Source organism: Candoia aspera, chromosome 5 (assembly GCF_035149785.1).
Source record: "Candoia aspera isolate rCanAsp1 chromosome 5, rCanAsp1.hap2, whole genome shotgun sequence".
NCBI lineage: Eukaryota > Metazoa > Chordata > Lepidosauria > Squamata > Boidae > Candoia > Candoia aspera.
The window spans coordinates 93,876,556-93,896,409 of record NC_086157.1 but is presented as its reverse complement, the minus strand read 5'-3'; the positions used below and the strand labels follow the sequence as shown (position 1 = coordinate 93,896,409).

Below are 19,854 nucleotides of genomic sequence, written 5' to 3'. Positions count from 1 at the left end.
AAACGAAATTTGATTTCATACATTTTAATTTACACTTAATCAAAATTAAAAACTGTTAATATGATTACTGTCCAATTATATATTTAATTTTCCCCTGCTTCCACATTAAACATTACAAGTGACAACTTTTGGAAGTATTGGGAGGGGCTTACCCAAGACTTTTGGGAACCATATTCTGTGTTAGGAGTTCTGATTACATATCTCTGGCTTAGAGCAAAATTAAACAAATCAAAGTTTAGTGCAGTATGTGAAGTCTAGATCAACTTACTTAGTCTTCCTGTTTTAAATATAAGTGAACAAAATTACCATAGCACATTGTTTCATGCACTGATGCAGAAGCTGCTGTATTCCTTGCTCTCTAATTTTGCTTTCCCCATCCTGATGCCCTCCAAATGTGAGTTCTGGACTAAAGCTCCCATTATCCCCAGCTAATACAACCACTGGCAAATTGCAATTCAACACACATGGTGGCAGTAACTGTTGTGAGAATTGATTCTAAGTGATAGGTGAAACCAGTGGTCACGAGCATAGATGTTTAGTTGCAGTTGCTGTGCCTCCTCTCTGACTCCACACATTCTCAATTCTCCTGGAAGTGGGAAGGCAATCCGAACATATTTTTCCAAACGGATGCTCTGCAGATGATTGGTGACTACAGCTCTCATAATTCTCTATCCGCCACACTGGCTGGGAATTTTGAGAGTCATAGTCATAGCTGAAGGGCATCAGGTTGAAGACAACTGAAGTGGACGACTGTATAACCAGATCCGGTCATTATAGTGAACATTATTTGTTTAATTTCCTACTGGATTTGACAGACTTCCTCAATCTGATGCCTCCAAAGGTTTGGTGCTACAGTTCTTATCCCCCTAGATGGCATGTCCAGCATAGATAAAGGTGTATTATGAATGAAAAGTGGAGGCTAGAGACCATGAGTTATTCTTTACTGTTGGAAGGGGAGTTGCACACATCTGTACAGATGCTGGAACTGAAAAACCCAGGAGTGCTTCTGAAGCAGACCTGAAACCAAAATGTAAAAAGCTGCTAAGACAGAAGAAGCTTCTAACTATCAGCCTGCATTCTGCCTAGATTCTATTATCATGGATTGTATGGTGTGAACTGCACAGGAAGGCACCTCCCTTCATTCTCTGCTCTTTTCTTAGACAATGAGATGTTTTAACAGAATGAACAATAGTCATAGCTCATATCACAGTAGAATATACTCCCTTATCTTCGCCTAATCTGCTAGGAAGCCATAATAACTACTGAAATAATGGGAGGAGTGTGCCTTACAATACACACACTGCCTGTTATTTTACAACCTGCTGGCTGACATTCTGGAGTGCTTTGAATGCTAGAAATTATATTGTGGTTCCTGCTGCCAAATACAAGTATGTCCCTTTTGTTCCCTGAACTGATTTATCATTGCGTTTATAGACACTGGCAATAAGCAGCATGTTAACCGATTGGTTCAGGAGATTCTGTCAGCTATAATCCAAACTTATGCATAACTTACAAAAAAAAATGGAATAAAAGAGGATGCCTTTATTTGTAGTGCATTTGCCGCCAACTTAGCTCTGACTATAGATGGTCCAAGAAGAAAAAGGGTGGTTCTGTGCACTTATATAAGGTCTCTATAGTTCATTTTAACTATACAGTATGCTTTTCAATCCAATGGAAGCACAATGAAAAATGCACAATTTGGGATCACTTAAAATACCAGGTATAATCCCTCCCCCTAAAGTATTTACTAAACAACTGTAATTCTTAATGTGGCAAAAAAAAGAAAAGAAAATATAAACTACATGGGAAGTAATTAGAATTAAGCTATTTAACTGACCTGCACAACTCCAGCAAAATCCAATTCAAATAATCATTTGATAATAATAATTTAGTGCACATAATCAATCGTAGTCAACAGAACAAATCAGAAAAAATATATGATTTAATTCAAATGTACAAAGCACATCATCAGAGTGGATCAATCACAGTTTCTGAACTGATTCAGAAAAATCTTTTTCTGTGCATAGGCAGAAGCTTCAAAATTGTCCAGACACAACTTTTATGGTTTTATTCAACTTTCTGACTTGATTCAGAAAAGTGATTCAGTTCAGAAATGTGCCTCTCTAAATCTCAAGAATGTTAAGATGTGTGGACTTCAACTCCCAGAATTCTCCAGCCAGCATGTTGACTGCTGAGGTTGAGAAACACTGCCCTAAATCCACCCTTTGGAACATATTATTAATTAATTAGATCAGCATTACATGTAGGTTAAACAGAACTTAAGTTCTGGGTGAGCTTCTGCTAGTTTTTTAAGGCTTGCTTTACCTACTTTTTTGGAATGCAGCCACTGGCACACCATTCAAAGACCAATTGTGATGTTTAGGTTGAAGGAAGTTATTTTGTTTTAGCCTAATTAAAATAAGTAAGGACCCTTAACTTCTTATTAATTCCTCACACATCTCTAGATTTTATTTATTTATTTATTTATTTAATAAATTTATTCACTGCTCATCTCCCCTTCATGGGGGGGACTTTTTAGATGCTTTTTAGAAGCACTGACAAAATACACGTTTCAAAATCATGTACTTGGACTCCATAGATTCAGGACAAAACATAATTTTAAAAGAGCCTTGTTATATATCCAGACTCATGGTTCCATCAGTAGTAAAAAGTAAGGATTATTGGGAAAACAGGGAAAAGTGTGGTGCTAGATTTTTCTTTTCCTTAGAAAGTGGAACAAAGAAGACTTACTGTACATTTTATGGAGAAAGATGGAAGATAAGAGCAGACAAAAGGTTAACTTGAATCTATGTTGAGGTTGATCACAGCATTTTTAATTTTGGGGGGGGGGAGGACACTGTTGCTCCTATGCTCTTCTACTAAAAATGTGATTTCTATATTCTATATGTGAAAATAACATTTTATTACAGTGCAGCAAGAATTTCCTATAGAATGAGGCCAAACACAGTTAGAATAATATATATTACATTTTAAGATGGAATGTATTTGGAATTCAAACTAGCAATCAGAGATAACTGGAAGAAAATCTTTTAATCTATGTAGAAAACTACTGCACAATCATGACTGCATAAGCCAAGGGGTGTGTGTGTGTGTTATATGTGCCTATATAATAGCCTCTTTTAGACTTGCTTCAAAAGTTGTATTGAGCCATCGCTTGTTTGGCTTAGACCAGTGTTTCTAAACCTTGTCAACTTTAAGATATGTGCACTACAATTCCCAGAACCCCCCAGCCAGCTATGCTGGCTGGGGGGTTCTGGGAATTGTAGTGCACATATCTTAAAGTTGCTGAGGTTGAAAAACACTGGCTTTGACACTACTAGCTGGATTTACAAAGCATACTAATACATTAATTTAGGATGGACAAATTGAGGCTCTTCAATTGTTGCTGGATTGCAATTCCTAGAAATACTCACTGGTCATGTTTCTCAAGAAATATTTCAGGGTTTTTTTATGGTAAGATAAGGTTAACGTAGATTTTAAAAATCACTATATTAGAAGTGCCATATTGAGAATATGGAATAGATAGAAACCAGGTTGTGCCTGAAAATGCCTTTATGGGTCTCGGCACAAGAAGCATTTTATACAGCAGGCAAAGAGAAATGGTTAACCTATTGAGAGATGTTAGAACAGGAACATGGAGAATATAAGATGAAATCAAAAGAGCAACTGGCTGCAGTGGGATTTAGTTTTCAATGGTTTTCATATGCACAGTTAAGAGAAAGATTTAAAGTAGACAATAGTCCATTTGGAACTGAGCAGCAGAAGATAGAATCTGAAGTTGAATTATGTACAAACGATGAACCTGTAATTGCTAAAACGTACAAACTCTTGCTGAAGTTTGAAATGGAGGAAGAACAAGTGAAAGAGTATGTGATAAAATGGGCTAAGAACTTTGGTTATAACATATTGTTGGAACAGTGGGAAAACGTGGTTGAAAGGATTGAAATTCACACTATAATTTAAAAGAGAATTTTTATAAAACATTGTACCATTGGGATATGACTCCATAAAAATTATCTAGAATGTATAAAGGTACTTCAAATTAATGTTGAAAATGTGGACAACATGAAGCGTCATTTTATCATGTCTGATGGACTTGTAAATAAGCTAGAAAACTTTGGGTTCAAATACATACAATGATCCAAAGAATTTTAAAGACTAATATTAAACTAAAAGCAGAACTTTTTTTGCTGGGACTAATGGACAGACAATTAGAACAGAACCATGGAAGATTATTTTTATATATGATCACTGCTGCAACAATGCACAAATTATATATGCGCAAACTATATGCATAAAATGGAAAGACTCTGAAATGCCAACAACAAAGGAAGGGTTGGTGAAGATGACAGAACTAGGAGAGATGGCAAAATTAACTTGTTTGCTTAGGGAAAGATCAACGACTATGTTTATTAGTGACTGGAAATCCCTTATGGACTTTTTGCTGAAGAAAGAAAAAAAATGAACTGGTGATTTATGGATTTGATGATTAGAAAGGGTAGATTATGGAAAGAAGGATATTATGATGTAAACTTGGAGAGAGAGGGTATAATATGTACCTATAACTGCTGTTAAGAACATTAGAAGCCACTTCTTTACTACTTTTTATTTTTCTTTCTTTTCTATTTCTTTTGCTTTATTTCTTCTTCTCTTTCTTATTGCTTTTATCTACTTTTTCTCTTTTCAATTCAAAATCATATTGTTTTTATTCTGTTGAAAACTTCTTTATTAAAAATTAATAACAATAATAAAAAGAAACAAATATTGCAGATTTTTATCCCACCATAAATCATGGCTTAGAAACCATAGCAGCTGGCTTCACACAACACGCTAAGCTAAAGAAACAACCTATACGCTATTCTTTGAAGCACAATATGGATTGCTAGCACTGTATTAAGTAAGAATAAAAACTAAAATAAACCCACAACTGCATCTTGAAAAGGATTAGTATAGGCAAATCCTGAAGGAAAAGAAAAGAGACACAAGAATATCAAAAGAACTATCCTGATTTATCAGCTTACACCAAATCAAGTAAGTTTTAACCTTTGAGACTACATTTATTATTTCTTTATATTAATCTACATGAAAATGCAATGCTTTTGTGGGTGATGAACTTGGCCTACATAATAGATTGTGAATTTGATGTTTTCCATCCTGCTGAAACAGTGACTGCCCTTCTATATTATTCATTTATTTCAGTTTGTATGGTTGCCCATCTTATCATCATGATTCTGGGTGGCTAACAATAATTTTAAAAATGTATGAGTGCTGAAGTATCTTAGCCACGCTGTAAAAGAATTTCCCATTTTGTAGATAGGTGTTGTTGTTTATTCGTTTAGTCGCTTCCGACTCTTCGTGACTTCATGGACCAGCCCATGACAGAGCTTCCTGTCGGTCAACACCCCCAGCTCCCCCAGGGACGAGTCCGTCACCTCTAGAATATCATCTATCCATCTTGCCCTTGGTCGGCCCCTCTTCCTTTTGCCCTCCACTCTCCCTAGCATCAGCATCTTCTCCAGGGTGTCCTGTCTTCTCATTATGTGGCCAAAGTATTTCAGTTTTGCCTTTCATATCATTCCCTCAAGTGAGCAGTCTGGCTTAATTTCCTGGAGGATGGACTGGTTTGAACTTCTTGCAGTCCAAGGCACTCTCAGAATTCTCCTCCAACACCACAGTTCAAAAGCATCTATCTTCCTTCTCTCAGCCTTCCCTATGGTCCAGCTCTCACAGCCATATGTTACTACGGGGAACACCATTGCTTTAACTATGCAGACCTTTGTTGTCAGTGTGATGTCTCTGCTCTTAACTATTTTATCGAGATTTGTCATTGCTCTTCTCCCAAGGATTAAGCGTCTTCTGATTTCCTGACTGCAGTCAGCATCTGCAGTAATCTTCGCACCTAGAAATACAAAGTCTTTCACTGCTTCTACATTTTCTCCCTCTATTTGCCAGTTATCAATCAAGCTGGTTGCCATAATCTTGGTTTTTTTGAGGTTTAGCTGCAAGCCAGCTTTTGCATTTTCTTCTTTCACCTTCATCATAAGGCTCCTCAGTTCCTCTTCGCTTTCAGCCATCAAAGTGGTATCATCTGCATATCTGAGATTGTTAATGTTTCTTCCAGAGATTTTAACTCCAGCCTTGGATTCCTCAAGCCCAGCATGTCGCATGATGTGTTCTGCGTACAAGTTGAATAGGTAGGGTGAGAGTATACAGCCCTGCCGTACTCCTTTCCCAATCTTAAACCAGTCCGTTGTTCCGTGGTCTGTTCTTACTGTTGCTACTTGGTCGTTGTACAGATTCTTCAGGAGGCAGACAAGATGACTTGGTATCCCCATACCACTAAGAACTTGCCACAATTTGTTATGGTCCACACAGTCAAAGGCTTTAGAATAGTCAATAAAACAGAAATACATGTTTTTCTGAAACTCCCTGGCTTTTTCCATTATCCATCGGATATTGGCAATTTGGTCCCTAGTTCCTCTGCCTTTTCTAAACCCAGCTTGTACATCTGGCAATTCTCGCTCCACGAAGTGCTGAAGTCTACCTTGCAGGATCTTGAGCATTACCTTACTGGCATGTGAAATGACTGCCACTGTTCGATAGTTTGAACGTTCTTTAGTGTTCCCCTTTTTTGGTATGGGGATATAAGTTGATTTTTTCCAATCTGATGGCCATTCTTGTGTTTTCCAAATTTGCTGGCATATAGTATGCATTACCTTGACAGCATCATCTTGCAAGATTTTGAACAGTTCAGCTGGGATGCCGTCATCTCCTGCTGCCTTGTTATTAGCAATGCTTCTTAAGGCCCACTCAACCTCACTCTTCAGGATGTCTGGCTCTAGCTCACTGACCACACCGTCAAAGCTATCCCCGATATTGTTATCCTTCCTATACAGATCTTCCGTATATTCTTGCCACCTTTTCTTGATCTCTTCTTCTTCTGTTAGCTCCTTGCCATCTTTGTTTTTGATCATACCCATTTTTGCCTGGAATTTACCTCCAATGTTTCTAATTTTCTGGAAGAGGTCTCTTGTCCTTCCTATTCTATTGTCTTCTTCCACTTCCGCGCATTGCTTGTTTAAAAATAATTCTTTATCTCTTCTGGCTGACCTCTGGAATTTTGCATTTAATTGGGCATATCTCCCCCTATCGCTGTTGCCTTTTGCTTTCCTTCTTTCTTGGGCTACTTCTAGTGTCTCAGCAGACAGCCATTTTGCCTTCTTGGTTTTCTCTTTCTTTGGGATGTATTTTGTTGCCGCCTCCTGAACAATGTTGCAAACTTCTGTCCAGAGTTCTTCCGGGACCCTATCTACTAAGTCCAGTCCCTTAAATCTATTCTTCACCTCCACTGCATATTCCTTAGGAATATTAGTGAGCTCATATCTAGCTGATGTGTGGGTCTTCCCTAATCTCTTTAGTCTGATCCTAAATTGTGCAAGAAGAAGTTCGTGATCGGAACTACAGTCAGCTCCAGGTCTTGTTTTTACTGACTGTATAGATGTCCGCCACCTTTGGCTGCAAAGGATGTAGTCAATCTGATTTCGGTGTTGTCCATCTGGTGACGTCCATGTATAAAGCCATCTCTTAGGTTGTTGGAAGAGAGTGTTTGTTATGCAGAGTGAGTTGTCTTGGCAAAATTCTATCAGCCTATGTCCTGCTTCATTTTGTTCTCCCAGGCCATGCTTACCTGTAATTCGAGGTGTCATTTGACTGCCCACCTTAGCATTCCAGTCTCCCGTGATGAAAATAACATCTCTTTTAGGCGTGTTGTCCAGTAGGTGCTGCAGATCCTCATAGAACTGCTCTACTTCAGCTTCTTCAGCATTTGTGGTTGGGGCTTATATTTGGATCACTGTGATGTTAGATGGCTTGCCCTGAATTCGAATTGAGATCATTCTATCATTTTTTGGATTGTATCCGAGCACTGCTTTAGCCACTTTACTATTAATTATGAAGGCTACTCCATTTCTTCTGTGGTCCTCTTGTCCACAGTAGTAGATCCGGTGGTCATTCGATATGAAGTGGCCCATTCCAGTCCATTTCAATTCACTGACGCCCAAAATGTCTATCTTTAATCTTGACATCTCACCAATAACCACATCCAATTTGCCCTGGCTCATAGATCTTACATTCCAGGTTCCAATGGTGTGTTGATCCTTAGAACATCGGATTCGCCATTCACCACCAGCACCGTCGGCTGCTAGCCGTCCTTTCGGCTTTGAGCTAGCTGCGTCATCACATCTGGGGCTAGTTGAACTCATCCTCTGTTCCTCCCCAGTAGCATTTTGACCATCTTCCGACCTGGGGGTCTCATCTTCCAATGGTATACTGACATATCTCTGGCGGTACTGATCCATTTAGTTTTCACGGCAAGAATACTGGGGTGGGTTGCCATTACCTTCCCCAGGGATCACATTTAGTCTGACCTCTCTGTCATGACCTTTCCGTCTTGGGTGGCCCTTCATGGTTTAGCTCACGGCATCATTGAGGTGCTCAAGCTCCAGCACCACGACAAGGTAACGATTCTTTGCTGAAGTTGTAGATAGGTGGACTAGGCTATTTCTACAACCATTTAGCAGAATTAGCATGGAAGATAAATACTTTGTCTTAGCATCTGTTCCCTGGTTGGCTTTGCTTATAATGTCCTGCTTGCCAGAAACTTTGGCATGGAGGAAATTAATGTGACATGGTTGACATTGTAGCAGAACTGTGTTAGTTTATGATAGCAAAAAAATGAGAAGGAGCCTGGTAGCAGCTTTTCAAACTAACAGTATTAAAGAGCATAAGCTTTTGTGAGCTACAGTTCACTTCATTGGATGCATGAGGTGGGCAGTGGGGAGAAGAGGGGAAGATAGTTTGATATGTCCTTCCATCCCTCCCCCTCCCCTCCCCTCCCCAATTTATATCCTGCGTCCATTTATATCCCCTCCCCAATTTATATCCTGCGTCCACTCTAAGCATCTGATGAAGTAAGCTGCCACCCATGAAAGCTTTTGTGTGTGTATGTGTACGTGCACATACACCTTCAAATCAATTTTCAAATTAGTTTCCCTGAAGTTTTCTTGGCAAGGTTTTTCAGAAGTGGTTGGTCATTGCCTCCTTCCTGGGCTAAGAGAGGGTGACTGGCCCAGCTAGCTTTGTGCCCAAAGCGTGACTAGAACTCACAGTCTCCTGGTTTCTAGCCTGATGCCTTAACCACTGCACCAATCTGGCTGTCCATGAAAGCTTCTGCTTTTTAATAAAATGTGTTAGTTGGAAAAAGTTGTACCAGACTCATCTGGATTTTTAATCTGTGCTGTAAGACAAATTGCCTTTCCTCCATAATTTTCACACAAATGGAGAAATCCAAAAACACACTGCCACCACATCATTCTTCACAATCAACAGTGTCTTTGTAAATATTCCCTAGGATAATAAAACATTGGACAGCCTGCTTTGCCCACACTGCCTAGCTATGACTTTAAGGAAGGGATGGAGAGTGTGCAGCTTGCAGGCTGCGTCTAGCCTCTGAATCCACTTTTTTGGGACCCCCAGAGACCCCAAGGATCCCAGTGGCAAATCAATGAACATTCAGCAATGCAATTTTTCACCAAATGTCATGGAAAGATGACAAATATGGTGAGTTGCAAGGCACTCCAATGGCGATCAGGGAGAAATAGAAAATATCAAAAACAGATTAGAATATGTGATCTGTAATTGAAACAGTTGCCACACTGGGGGGCTCAAGTGATGTAAACAGAATCACAGCATTGTGATGCCAGCCCAGCCCCCTTTCTACATGCATTGTGACACTGCACACATACCCAAGAGGATTAGAACTTGGACACAACACTGACACTATTGTCTCATTCAGCTGAAACCAGCGACAATCTGCAGAGGCCACTGGACGTATTTATGGATAAAATGTCATGTAGATTGAGCCTACTTGATGCAAGTGTTCCACGGGTCTGTCCCAGCTGTTACTTCCTCTCTACAGCAGTGAATACAATTGGTCTCTTGGCTACATAAGTTTTTGTCATTATAATGCCTTCATAGTGCCTTTTGGAAATTTTCCTATCCACTCTGAGTACCCTAACTCTGAGTATCATATGAGTAATCTGAAGCATGCCAATGACTTCATCTCACATTAATACTAACACAGTCAACAGAGACTGATGTATTAACTGCACCATTTTCCTGAATCAAACAATTTTAATTGAATAAATAATAAACAATACATACAGCAAGCAACAAGAATGTTGAAATCAAAAAGTATACCATTTTTAATTTAACAGGGATATCAGGTGCTGTAACTCTGCAGGGGATGATCAGCTCCTCTCCATCAGTTGTATGTATCATTTTTGGAATATTTGTGTGCAGCTTGATAAATGGGTTGTGTGTGTCTGCAAAAAAAGGAGAAGAAAATCACAGTAAACCTCAGAAAAAAATGCCAATAAATTCATTAATTACATTCCCCGTTTAATTGGGCATATGGTGATTTATCTCAGTTACATGCATTGATTACCAAAAGCAATGGGGAAAGTTTTTTTTATTAGGAATGCCAACCCTTTCCTGGCTTATTGATGTATTCATCTTGAATTTATTCATCAAAAAATTGTGCATAGATGTCATGCAAGTCAGATATTATAAAGTGAAGCTATGTTTCAAAAATACATTTGAATTCAAAAAATATTGCACACTGGTTAAAACGAGGAGGAGGGAAAGGGGAAAAAAAACCCTAAGTATCAAAACAACCTAACATTTCCTTTTTTAATATCATCCAAGGAAAAAGCAGATGTTTTAAAAAAAACCTTCTGTTTTGCTTTGTTTTGCAGGAGTTACAGTTATAAAAGCAGGTCAACCAAGATTTTGTACCTCCAGTGAAATGTTACTTGTTACTACTCCCTTAAGGCTCATTCATCCTTGTCACGAAATTAAAGCTATTTTCCAAAAGCAGCAAATGTTGCAAAGCAGTTTCCTGTATGTATAACCTGCAGGCCATTTTAAGTACAAGGAAGAGCTGCCTTAAATCTCTAGACTTTGTGTCACCAGTCGTTGCTGCCCATAATGTACTAGTGGGGGTCACTGTCATCTTCTGAAGAAGTGACAGGAAAGAGGTCCAGGATACAAAAACATTCCCAGTCTAAGAGTTATGTCCATGGTCCAGTTGCACCCAAAGGTGACTGTCATAGATTACAAAACAGTCTTGCTTTGATAGAAGAATGCTAACAAATGTATACCTTCCACAGTATGGTTTCCTTCTCATTAGGAATCAAAATTACATTTTTAAACACAAAAATGTGCTTAAAACACTTTTCAGGTGTTTCATGTAAACCTCTCAGTGTTACCCAAATTATCTGTCAAACATAGGATAGGGCACAGTCAAATGTGCAGGGATACAACTCACCTCTGGACTTCTCAGGGGATTGCAAAAAGCTTTTTTAGAGATGTAAGCATATCAGCAAAACCAATGTGGCCAACGTTTTGGTCCAATTTTCTTTTTATTCTTGTTGAGGGGCACAGTTAAGAATGGGAGTACAAGCAAGAGGCCTCTGGCCAGCTATCTCTCCCACCCTTCTCCAAACCCCTCCCCATACAGTCCATTGAGGAGCTTATTTTAGACTGTTTGGTAGGTTAAAGCTAGGGATGGAGATAGTTTAGCTTCTAGAAATCCCCCACTCCTATTCCCATATTTAACCGCTTCCCTCCAAAATGGCTCACTTTAGTTAATAACCTACACTTAATTTTTGGGAGGGGAGAAAACAAATTGAACCACTGAGATTCAACTATTTTGCCACCAAATTGTGGTGGCATGATCTGAGATACTGGAAAGCCATCCCTGTTCTAGCTAAAAAACACTGTTTTAATGGTAACTGAAAAGGCCAGAGGTAAAATATTTATTTAAGCACTGCTATCTTCCCAAGGCCAAGTTCTTTCAGGATTTCTTATACCAATTATTTTTTCACCTTTTTTCCCCAATGAAATGAATGGTCAAGTAAATGGAAACAAATGAGGAAAAACAAAAAATCAGAGTTGCATTCTAACTGAAATTGTTTTATTATCTTGTATGGAAAATATTAACCCACCCAATAATTTCAAACATTACAGTATTCATGGAGGTCCCTTTATGTGTAGGGTCCAAGGTAAGAATCTTTCCACCAAAACATGGCACTACAAATACATAACAATTGTTTCTAAACAATTGCAATTGGGTCTCAGTAGAATGGGGACTTTCTTTGAAAAAAAATGTTAAACCAATTTTAGGACTTTCAATAAAGTTGTGTGTTTCTCATCTATGCTTGGCAACTTCTCTGCTGAAATTTGGTGGTGCAACTATACAGAGTTCTGGAGGCCTCAAAGATGTTATCTGGTCTGGACATAATGCTAAATCATTAACTACAATTTACAAATTGCAATGGCTCACTTCACAAAAACATGTTGAGCCAAAAACCACATTCCAGCTTAGTGTGATACATGAATTTGGCTACTGCTACAGATATAAGTTCCAAACATTCAGAAGTTCATTTATTCACTAGTAACTCTTTGAAATAGATTGTTCTTCCTAGTAGACTGAAAAAGTTTTATAAATCTTCTCTTATTTGGTTCATTGTCTCTATTGATCAAACTACAGGAAGTGCTAAATGTTTAAGTCAAGGAGAACCTTCTTCCTCTATCGCTAGATTCTGATTCTGCATTTGTAAACATTTGTCCTGCATTTGTAAATACTGAAACATGCCAAAATGCTGGATAGAGGCACCTCTGAGTGACACAAATTTCAACCACAGGAAACAATCCAAGGATAGTCACAATCTTAATTTTAAATAGATAGTCTTCCAGGAAATAATAATTTCAGAATTCTTGATTGTTCTTTTTTGTCTATTCCTATTATTTTTTCACTCCTCCAACAATTATGTCATATTTTATCTCCATTACTATGGGCTGATCTAGTCATATAACCACTGATGCTGCAAGCCAAGCCTAGCATAGTTTAGCTTATTTGGTTACTTGCTGAAAATGAATAAAATACAGAGATGATCATTTGGGTTGCCAAGGTTGAGAAACACTGATTTAGACAATCAGCTATGACTGTATAATGTGTATTACTATTAACAGTTTTGCTCTTGGTATTCTCAAGAGGTAGGAGCTTCTCACTGAAATGTATTAATCATTTTTTTTTCATTTATGTGGCAGTTTAGAGCATGCCATTTATTTACAACGAATTCTGGCACATAATCCTTTTAGGGGGAGATGGGCGGTGATAGAAATGTGAATAATAAATAATTCATATCAAAGTTCAGCTTCAGGGAATTCGGAACAACCGTGATTTTGATACAGGTATTATATGAGTTTTCAGATGCACCTTATTTCTAAGACAAGGTTTTATTTATATATTTTGCCTTTCAATATTTTGGACTACAACTCCCATAAACCTTAGTTGGGACTGCCCTGCAGTAAAAATAAACATCAAGGTGTACTTTTTGCTAGCTGAACTGAGTGCCAGGTGTAGGTGCTCTAATCTGGATATAGGGACTGACTGGCAGTGTGCTAGACGCAAACTAACTTGAAAATCACTCAGTAATTTTCCAACTTTACCTCGTGCTTTGTCTTATGAAACCAGGCTCCAAATTATTTGATGGAAATTTGTTGACAGATTTTGGCAAAATGCTAACACTGGTAGAACTGACATTTCTAGGTTTGGTGTCTTGGGATAAGGAATGAGGGATGATTAAAGCCAAGACAAATATCTTAATACTGCAATATTAAATGTACATGTTATAATGCAATAGTAGTATAATATAAATATTAAAATCTTTTGCATGTCCTTAGTTAATTCCTTGTATCCTGGAGTGTGTGAGTGTGCTTGCTCTGATCTGGAGGTAGAGATTGTCTGGGAGTGAGCTAGACACAAACTGAACTGGAAATTACAGGAATTTTCCAACAGTTATGAGGTAATCAAGACATGTTTGTGAATGTCCTGGTTTTCACGGTACAGTCATTTCTCCAGAAGTCTGCAGCCTTCCCACACTTTAATTAAATCTCAGTGGAAGCTATCATGATGCACCAGACCTTTTTCCAGTTAGGTAGTGTGAGTGAGCAGGAAGGCTTTGGGGTTACAGAAAGATACGTAACAGAAAATAATAATGCCCACAGAAGCACCTTGGCCACCACTAACAATGAAACTCCAAAATGTCCCCAAGAGAAATTTTAAACAAATTTTCAACACCCTAATGATAAGGTAGAAACCTGAAGTTTGTAAGAAACTGCAAGACAGCATTAGTCAGTCATAGAGTTGAAATCTAGGGGTGTGCAAATCTTTAAAGGATGCTTCACTCCAACAGAGCGAAGTGTTCCTTCGGAGCACCTCACAAAGCAAAGCAAGGAGAGATGGATGGTATAGTGGTTAAGAAGTCCAGCTGGCACTGGGGATGACCAGATCCTAGTGCACCTCATCCATGGAAACCCTCTAGGTCAGTGTTTCTCAACCAACTTTAAGATCTATAGACTTCAACTCCCAGAATTCCTCAGCCAGCATTCTGGGAGTTGAAGCCTACACATCTTAAAGTTGCTGAGGTTGAGAAACATTGACCTCAGTGATTTTGGGCCACTCACTCTCTCAGCCCATCCTATCACACAAAGTTATACATGCATATGCATATACATACATACATACACACATACACAAGACATTTATCAATTGTGGATCTCTAAAGTACAATCTTACAAATTCTCAATGGGCATTTTATAGTCAATGGAAGGAAAATATATCTGTAACAGTTTTGTGCATCTTGTAAAGATTGTATTTTTTACTTTACTTTGATGACAATGGAAAAGTCATGTGGTCAAGATTATCAAGATTGTACTCTAGCAGTAGAGTTGATTAATGGATGTGAATCAAATATTAACAAACTAAATAATAAAACATTGATTTCCTGAACATCCGTAATATTGCTTTGTGACATTCCGGTGTTCTTTCTGTTGGCAATGATTTTTGTGTTTCACACCTTTTGGCTGAGACACATGTTCAAGATTATCCTAGCAAGGACGCTACCAGCTGTGTATTTAATACTGCTGGACATGGCTTATGCAATATTTTAATCATACCTTCTGGTCTGCTTCCTTTCTGATAAAGCTAATGAATAATACTAATAGTGCATTTTGAACCACCACCACAGTAGTTTATGTATCACAGGAGGTATGCGATCACCTCCCAATCCTTGTTAAAAATAATAATGGGATTGGGGAGTTAAACTATTAAGAGGTAAGATTTAACCAAGGGACAGAGTCCCTGCAGGCCTAATGCAATTGCCCTGGCTGAATATTTGCCATCTCTACATCCACAAGACCATGCTCCTGCAACAAGGTGGCCTATTACCAACTTTCAGCAGTATATCTTTTTCTTCTTCAAAATGAAGATTTCAATAGGCTTAACTAGATACTTTTTGAAAAATCTATCAAACAGCCTCCAAAATTCAAAAAAGTCTCCCACACTCCCCATAATCTCTGATATTGTCACTGCAGTCTTGGGGGCTCACCTAGTTTAACTCTTATCCTGAGATCATTTTAACAATCTATATGCCATGCAAACAAACCCTCACACCCAGGTCTTGGCCCAGCTAAATAACAAGTGCATTTATTGTACTGGCCTTTTCTTTTCCCTGTGGAAATATTTGTGGCTGTATGGAGAGGATTTTGTTCTAAAATGAGGTGCAGGGAATTGCTTCAACATCATTGCCCCAGTTCAGTTTGGAAGTGGGGTATAGTATGATTGCATCTTCCCCTTGCAAAGTCGATTTAGCTCTCATGTGTATACTTAACCAGATATTCACCAAGGATACTCTGGAATCATGAAAAACAAAAACGGTTAGGAAATCTAATTGCGGGTCTTCTGCACCACATCAGTTTCGGCCTGAAGCATCCAAGCACAGAGTGAGTCAACAAAATCTTCAGCTGGTTTCTCTGAAACTATAGCAAATGGGTTGCAATTCATGCATAAATATATCTTTCCCCCTTAGCTATTGTGGAAATGCAGCAGTCTGTTAAAGTCATAAAAAAAATCATCAGATCTTACCATTAATAAATACATATATTTTAGATACAGTCTTCTTTTTTACTTCACTTGAGGATGGATATTTGCAGCTGTAATATCCTGTGTCAGTTGCTTGAACAGTGTTCAAAGTCAGGCTGCTGCAGAACTGCTTGTTGTTCCTTCCACAAGCATAGGTCATGATATTCAACCGGTTGTTGTCCTTACTTAGAGTTTCAGGCACAGACCAAGAATGCGGCACTTCTCCACTGCAATGCAGATGTTTTTTTTAAAAAAGGTGAAAATTAAAATTAATGCTCCAGCTTTCATTTTCATTACAGTTAGCTATTTTGGGGTTTCCCTGAAATACTCTGCAAAAGCAAAACTAATGCAAAATCAAAGAACTATTAAGATAGTGCCCTTTTTACCCTTCCAATGAAGGATCTCTCTCCCAGCCAAGGAGTGCCAGCTCCTCATATTGAGTGATGGCACCCCTTCCTGCTGATGCAAAGAATTGCATTTTTAGAATCATTTGGAAGAAGGGGCAGTGTTGCCCCCTAAATTTTGGCACCCCAGGCCAGTGTCTGCTCAGCCTTAGCCTAAAGCCGACCCTGTACCCAAAATTAAAAATATAGTAACTAAAGGACAAATGCAAAGGCCAGTTCAGCCAAGCTAATTACCTGCACATGATGTTTAAAGTATCTCCTTCTTGTATGACATGCTGTGCTCCTGTTATGTTTAATTTGGGGCCTTTCCATCTGAACTCTGAACTAGATCCTGGAAACAAAACAAAAATATTATTAAAATCTAATTATCTTTGTACTGCTTCACAAATGCATGCTTTCAACTAAAAAGGATTAGATTTTCCAAGTCAAAAACCCCAAGGAATCAGAACTATCCCCTGGATGAAGAAACGTTTGTTAACTGTACTTGATGATACTTGCCTTAAAATGTAAGAGAAAAACAGAAATTATAAAATCATCCTAGAGATGAGTTTAAATGCTAGTTCTTGTACATTATAACTTCGATTGATTTTAGGCTAGGTTTGCACATATTGGTTTCTTTAAACATGTTTCACTGAAGCAACCTCAATTAGTAAGGTTCACCATCTTGTTAGACCATCAACTATGTTACTAATTTCAGTGAAGGAGTCCACACATGACAATAAGACCACACCAAACTAACTACATCATTAACCTGATATGTGAATCCAGTCATTATTTGTCAATGGAACACTGTCAACATCTAATATGAAGCCATAATTAGTTTTGTTTCCTATGCTGCAGACTGTAAAGAAAGATACTGAACAGCTTTCCACATAGCAGCAATCATTATTTTTTTATAATTATTATTTTGAAATATTTCTGGTCCACCCACTGCATAGAGGATCTTATGGTCAAGTATGGGGAAAACAAACAGGGAGAGGGTTTTTTTTTTCCTCTCTCTCTCTCTCTCTTTCTTTCTCCAAGCACTACAACCAAGAGTCATTCAGTGAAGCTGTCTGGAAAGAAAATCAGAACAAACTCAGAACATAATTAAACTGGAATTTCAAAACTAGAATTGCAGTTGAATGTGATGCCAGTGTGAAGGTAACATCTTGGTATAATAAATGACAGTTCTTTTTTTTTATCCCAAAGTACAGTGTAGATATATAATAAAATAAAAATAAAAGTCAATGGTCCAGTCACTTGCACTCAAATTTCTCTGCATCAAAACAATATTCCCACAACAGAGCTAAAAACTCTTTTCTTGTGATAAGTCTGGATGCCTCATAAGACCTTTTCCCTGCATTGGAAGCTTTTATAGGAAGAGATATTATTATTATTACTTTCTGGCACCTTGGTTGTCTGTCGTCTGTGATGAAAGTCTCTACTCGGCTGGATGTTATCAACACAAATTCACTTTTGCATAGTTTTATTTGGTGTTAAAGTTGCAGCAGATTATGTCAGGATTATGCCTACTAGAAAAGCTAACCTGATTTCTAGGAACAAAGGCTATTCATATTAGTCCTATGCCTCCAACTGCCCTTTACGGATAGGAAGTCAATTTTAAATTTATGTGACTATGTCTGGTACCTTGCTAAAATTTCAGCAGTAGAAAATATTGTCTAGCAACCAAGAAAATGTTCCATAATCATATGGCTGGCATCATGTACAACATTTTATGAAACGGTCAGTCTTTGGATAAACAAAATAAGATCTCAAAAATAAACATATTTTAAAGCAATTTTCTTCTGAGTTTCTGCAGCCTTATATTAAGCAAGCACTATGGATGCCACCTAAATGAAAAGTGAGCTTCTGTAGGAAGCTAGAGATGACCTTGGAGAGACTATTCAGAGATGGTTACAACAACATGTGCAAAAGCATGTGTTAAGCATAAGAAACAGGGAAAGCATTAGGAAGGTAGGCCCCTCCCTGGGGTATTAGAGGGAGGGAAGGGAATACGAAGCCAGACTGGCAAAATTGGTGTCAGCCTTTTGTGGTTGACCAGATTAGGAAACAGACCATACAAAATGACTAAGACTATACTGAGATAGGCTATTGTAATAGAATCTTGCAAGCCTGACCATATTCCCTTCCCTCCCTCTTACATCCCAGGGAATCAGGGAGGTGTCAGTCTAAGTCTCTTCTATAACACATTCTTAAACTTTCAAATGTGCCCACAAAACTTGTGCAAGGCAGATTTTAGGTATCTTGACAGGTGCCATGCAAGATATATACTTCTCAAGGTAAAGAGGAACTGTAACTTACAGCAAGAGGCATTCCACATTGTGTTGCAATTAGGCATATCATACATACCTGGTGTGCAAAAATCCAGATAATTACTAGATGGCAGCCAGGAAGACCTAGTTCCTGCCCTCTAGTGGTTGTCTGGATTTTTGTAGCCTAGAGATTACATGCCTCAATTTAGTTGGTTCCAACTCCTGCGCGAAATCTATTCCTGGGATAGAACTTTTATTATAAGGTTCTAAATTATTATAAACTTTGTTATAAAGTTCTATCCTGGTATAGAACTCCGGCTTTTCCATCTTTGGTCCTGGATGGGGTGGCACTGCCCCAGACAGGCTCGGTGAGCAATATGAGGGTCCTCTTGGACTCACAGTTCCTGCTGGAAAAGCAGGTGGCAGCCGTGGCTAAGAGGGCCTTTGCACACCTTTGGGTTGTGAGCAAGTTGCACCCATTCCTGGACCGGGAGGCACTACTCACTTTTCTGCTGTGGCACCTGCCCTCTGGAACATCCTTCCTCCAGATATTAGGATGGCCCTGACCCTGTTGGCTTTCTGGAAGGCCTTGAAACCTGGCTTTGCGCCTGGGCTGGGGCCCCAAGTGTGGGAAGGGCCCCGAAGCATGGTTATGTTAACACCATGGCTTTTAGATTGCTCGGCTGTATTTATATTTATATTTAATTTTTTATTGTTTTTATTGATTTATATCATGACTGTTTTTATTGTTGTTATCTGCCCAGAGTCACTAGTTTGAGATGGGTGGCAATCTAATTGAGTAAATAAATAAATAAATAAATAAAATTAATGCATGAAGATTAAGGCAGTCAACACAAAACAGGCAATCACAATTTTGCAATCACTTTTGAGGGAGTGCTTCACTTGATCCATGGGAAATTCCATCTTGAATTCCACAGCCCTCTTGCCCATCAACCCAAAGAGCTTGCATACCCCTAAGCTAGGACAAGGAAAAAGCAATGGCACAATGACAGTGGCTGTCTTCATGGTTTGCACCATGCCCTCATTTGTGGAAAAAAACCATAGTTGCTGATCTCATCCACCATCCTAACTGAAGGCACACAAACCACATTATGGCTTACTGCTATGA

General features: G+C 38.6%; 1 protein-coding gene across 1 annotated transcript in view; it reads right to left on the bottom strand.

Moving 5' to 3' along the window:
* FLT1 (fms related receptor tyrosine kinase 1) overlaps nucleotides 1-19,854 on the bottom strand; it is a 136,254-nt gene that overhangs the window by 106,637 nt on the left and 9,763 nt on the right. Inside the window, exons 2-4 of the mRNA XM_063305729.1 lie at nucleotides 16,705-16,801; nucleotides 16,070-16,293; nucleotides 10,279-10,403 (exon numbers count right to left, since the gene is read on the bottom strand). Of these exons, the coding sequence (XP_063161799.1) occupies nucleotides 10,279-10,403; nucleotides 16,070-16,293; nucleotides 16,705-16,801 (446 nt within the window). The remainder of the gene's footprint in view (nucleotides 1-10,278; nucleotides 10,404-16,069; nucleotides 16,294-16,704; nucleotides 16,802-19,854) is intronic.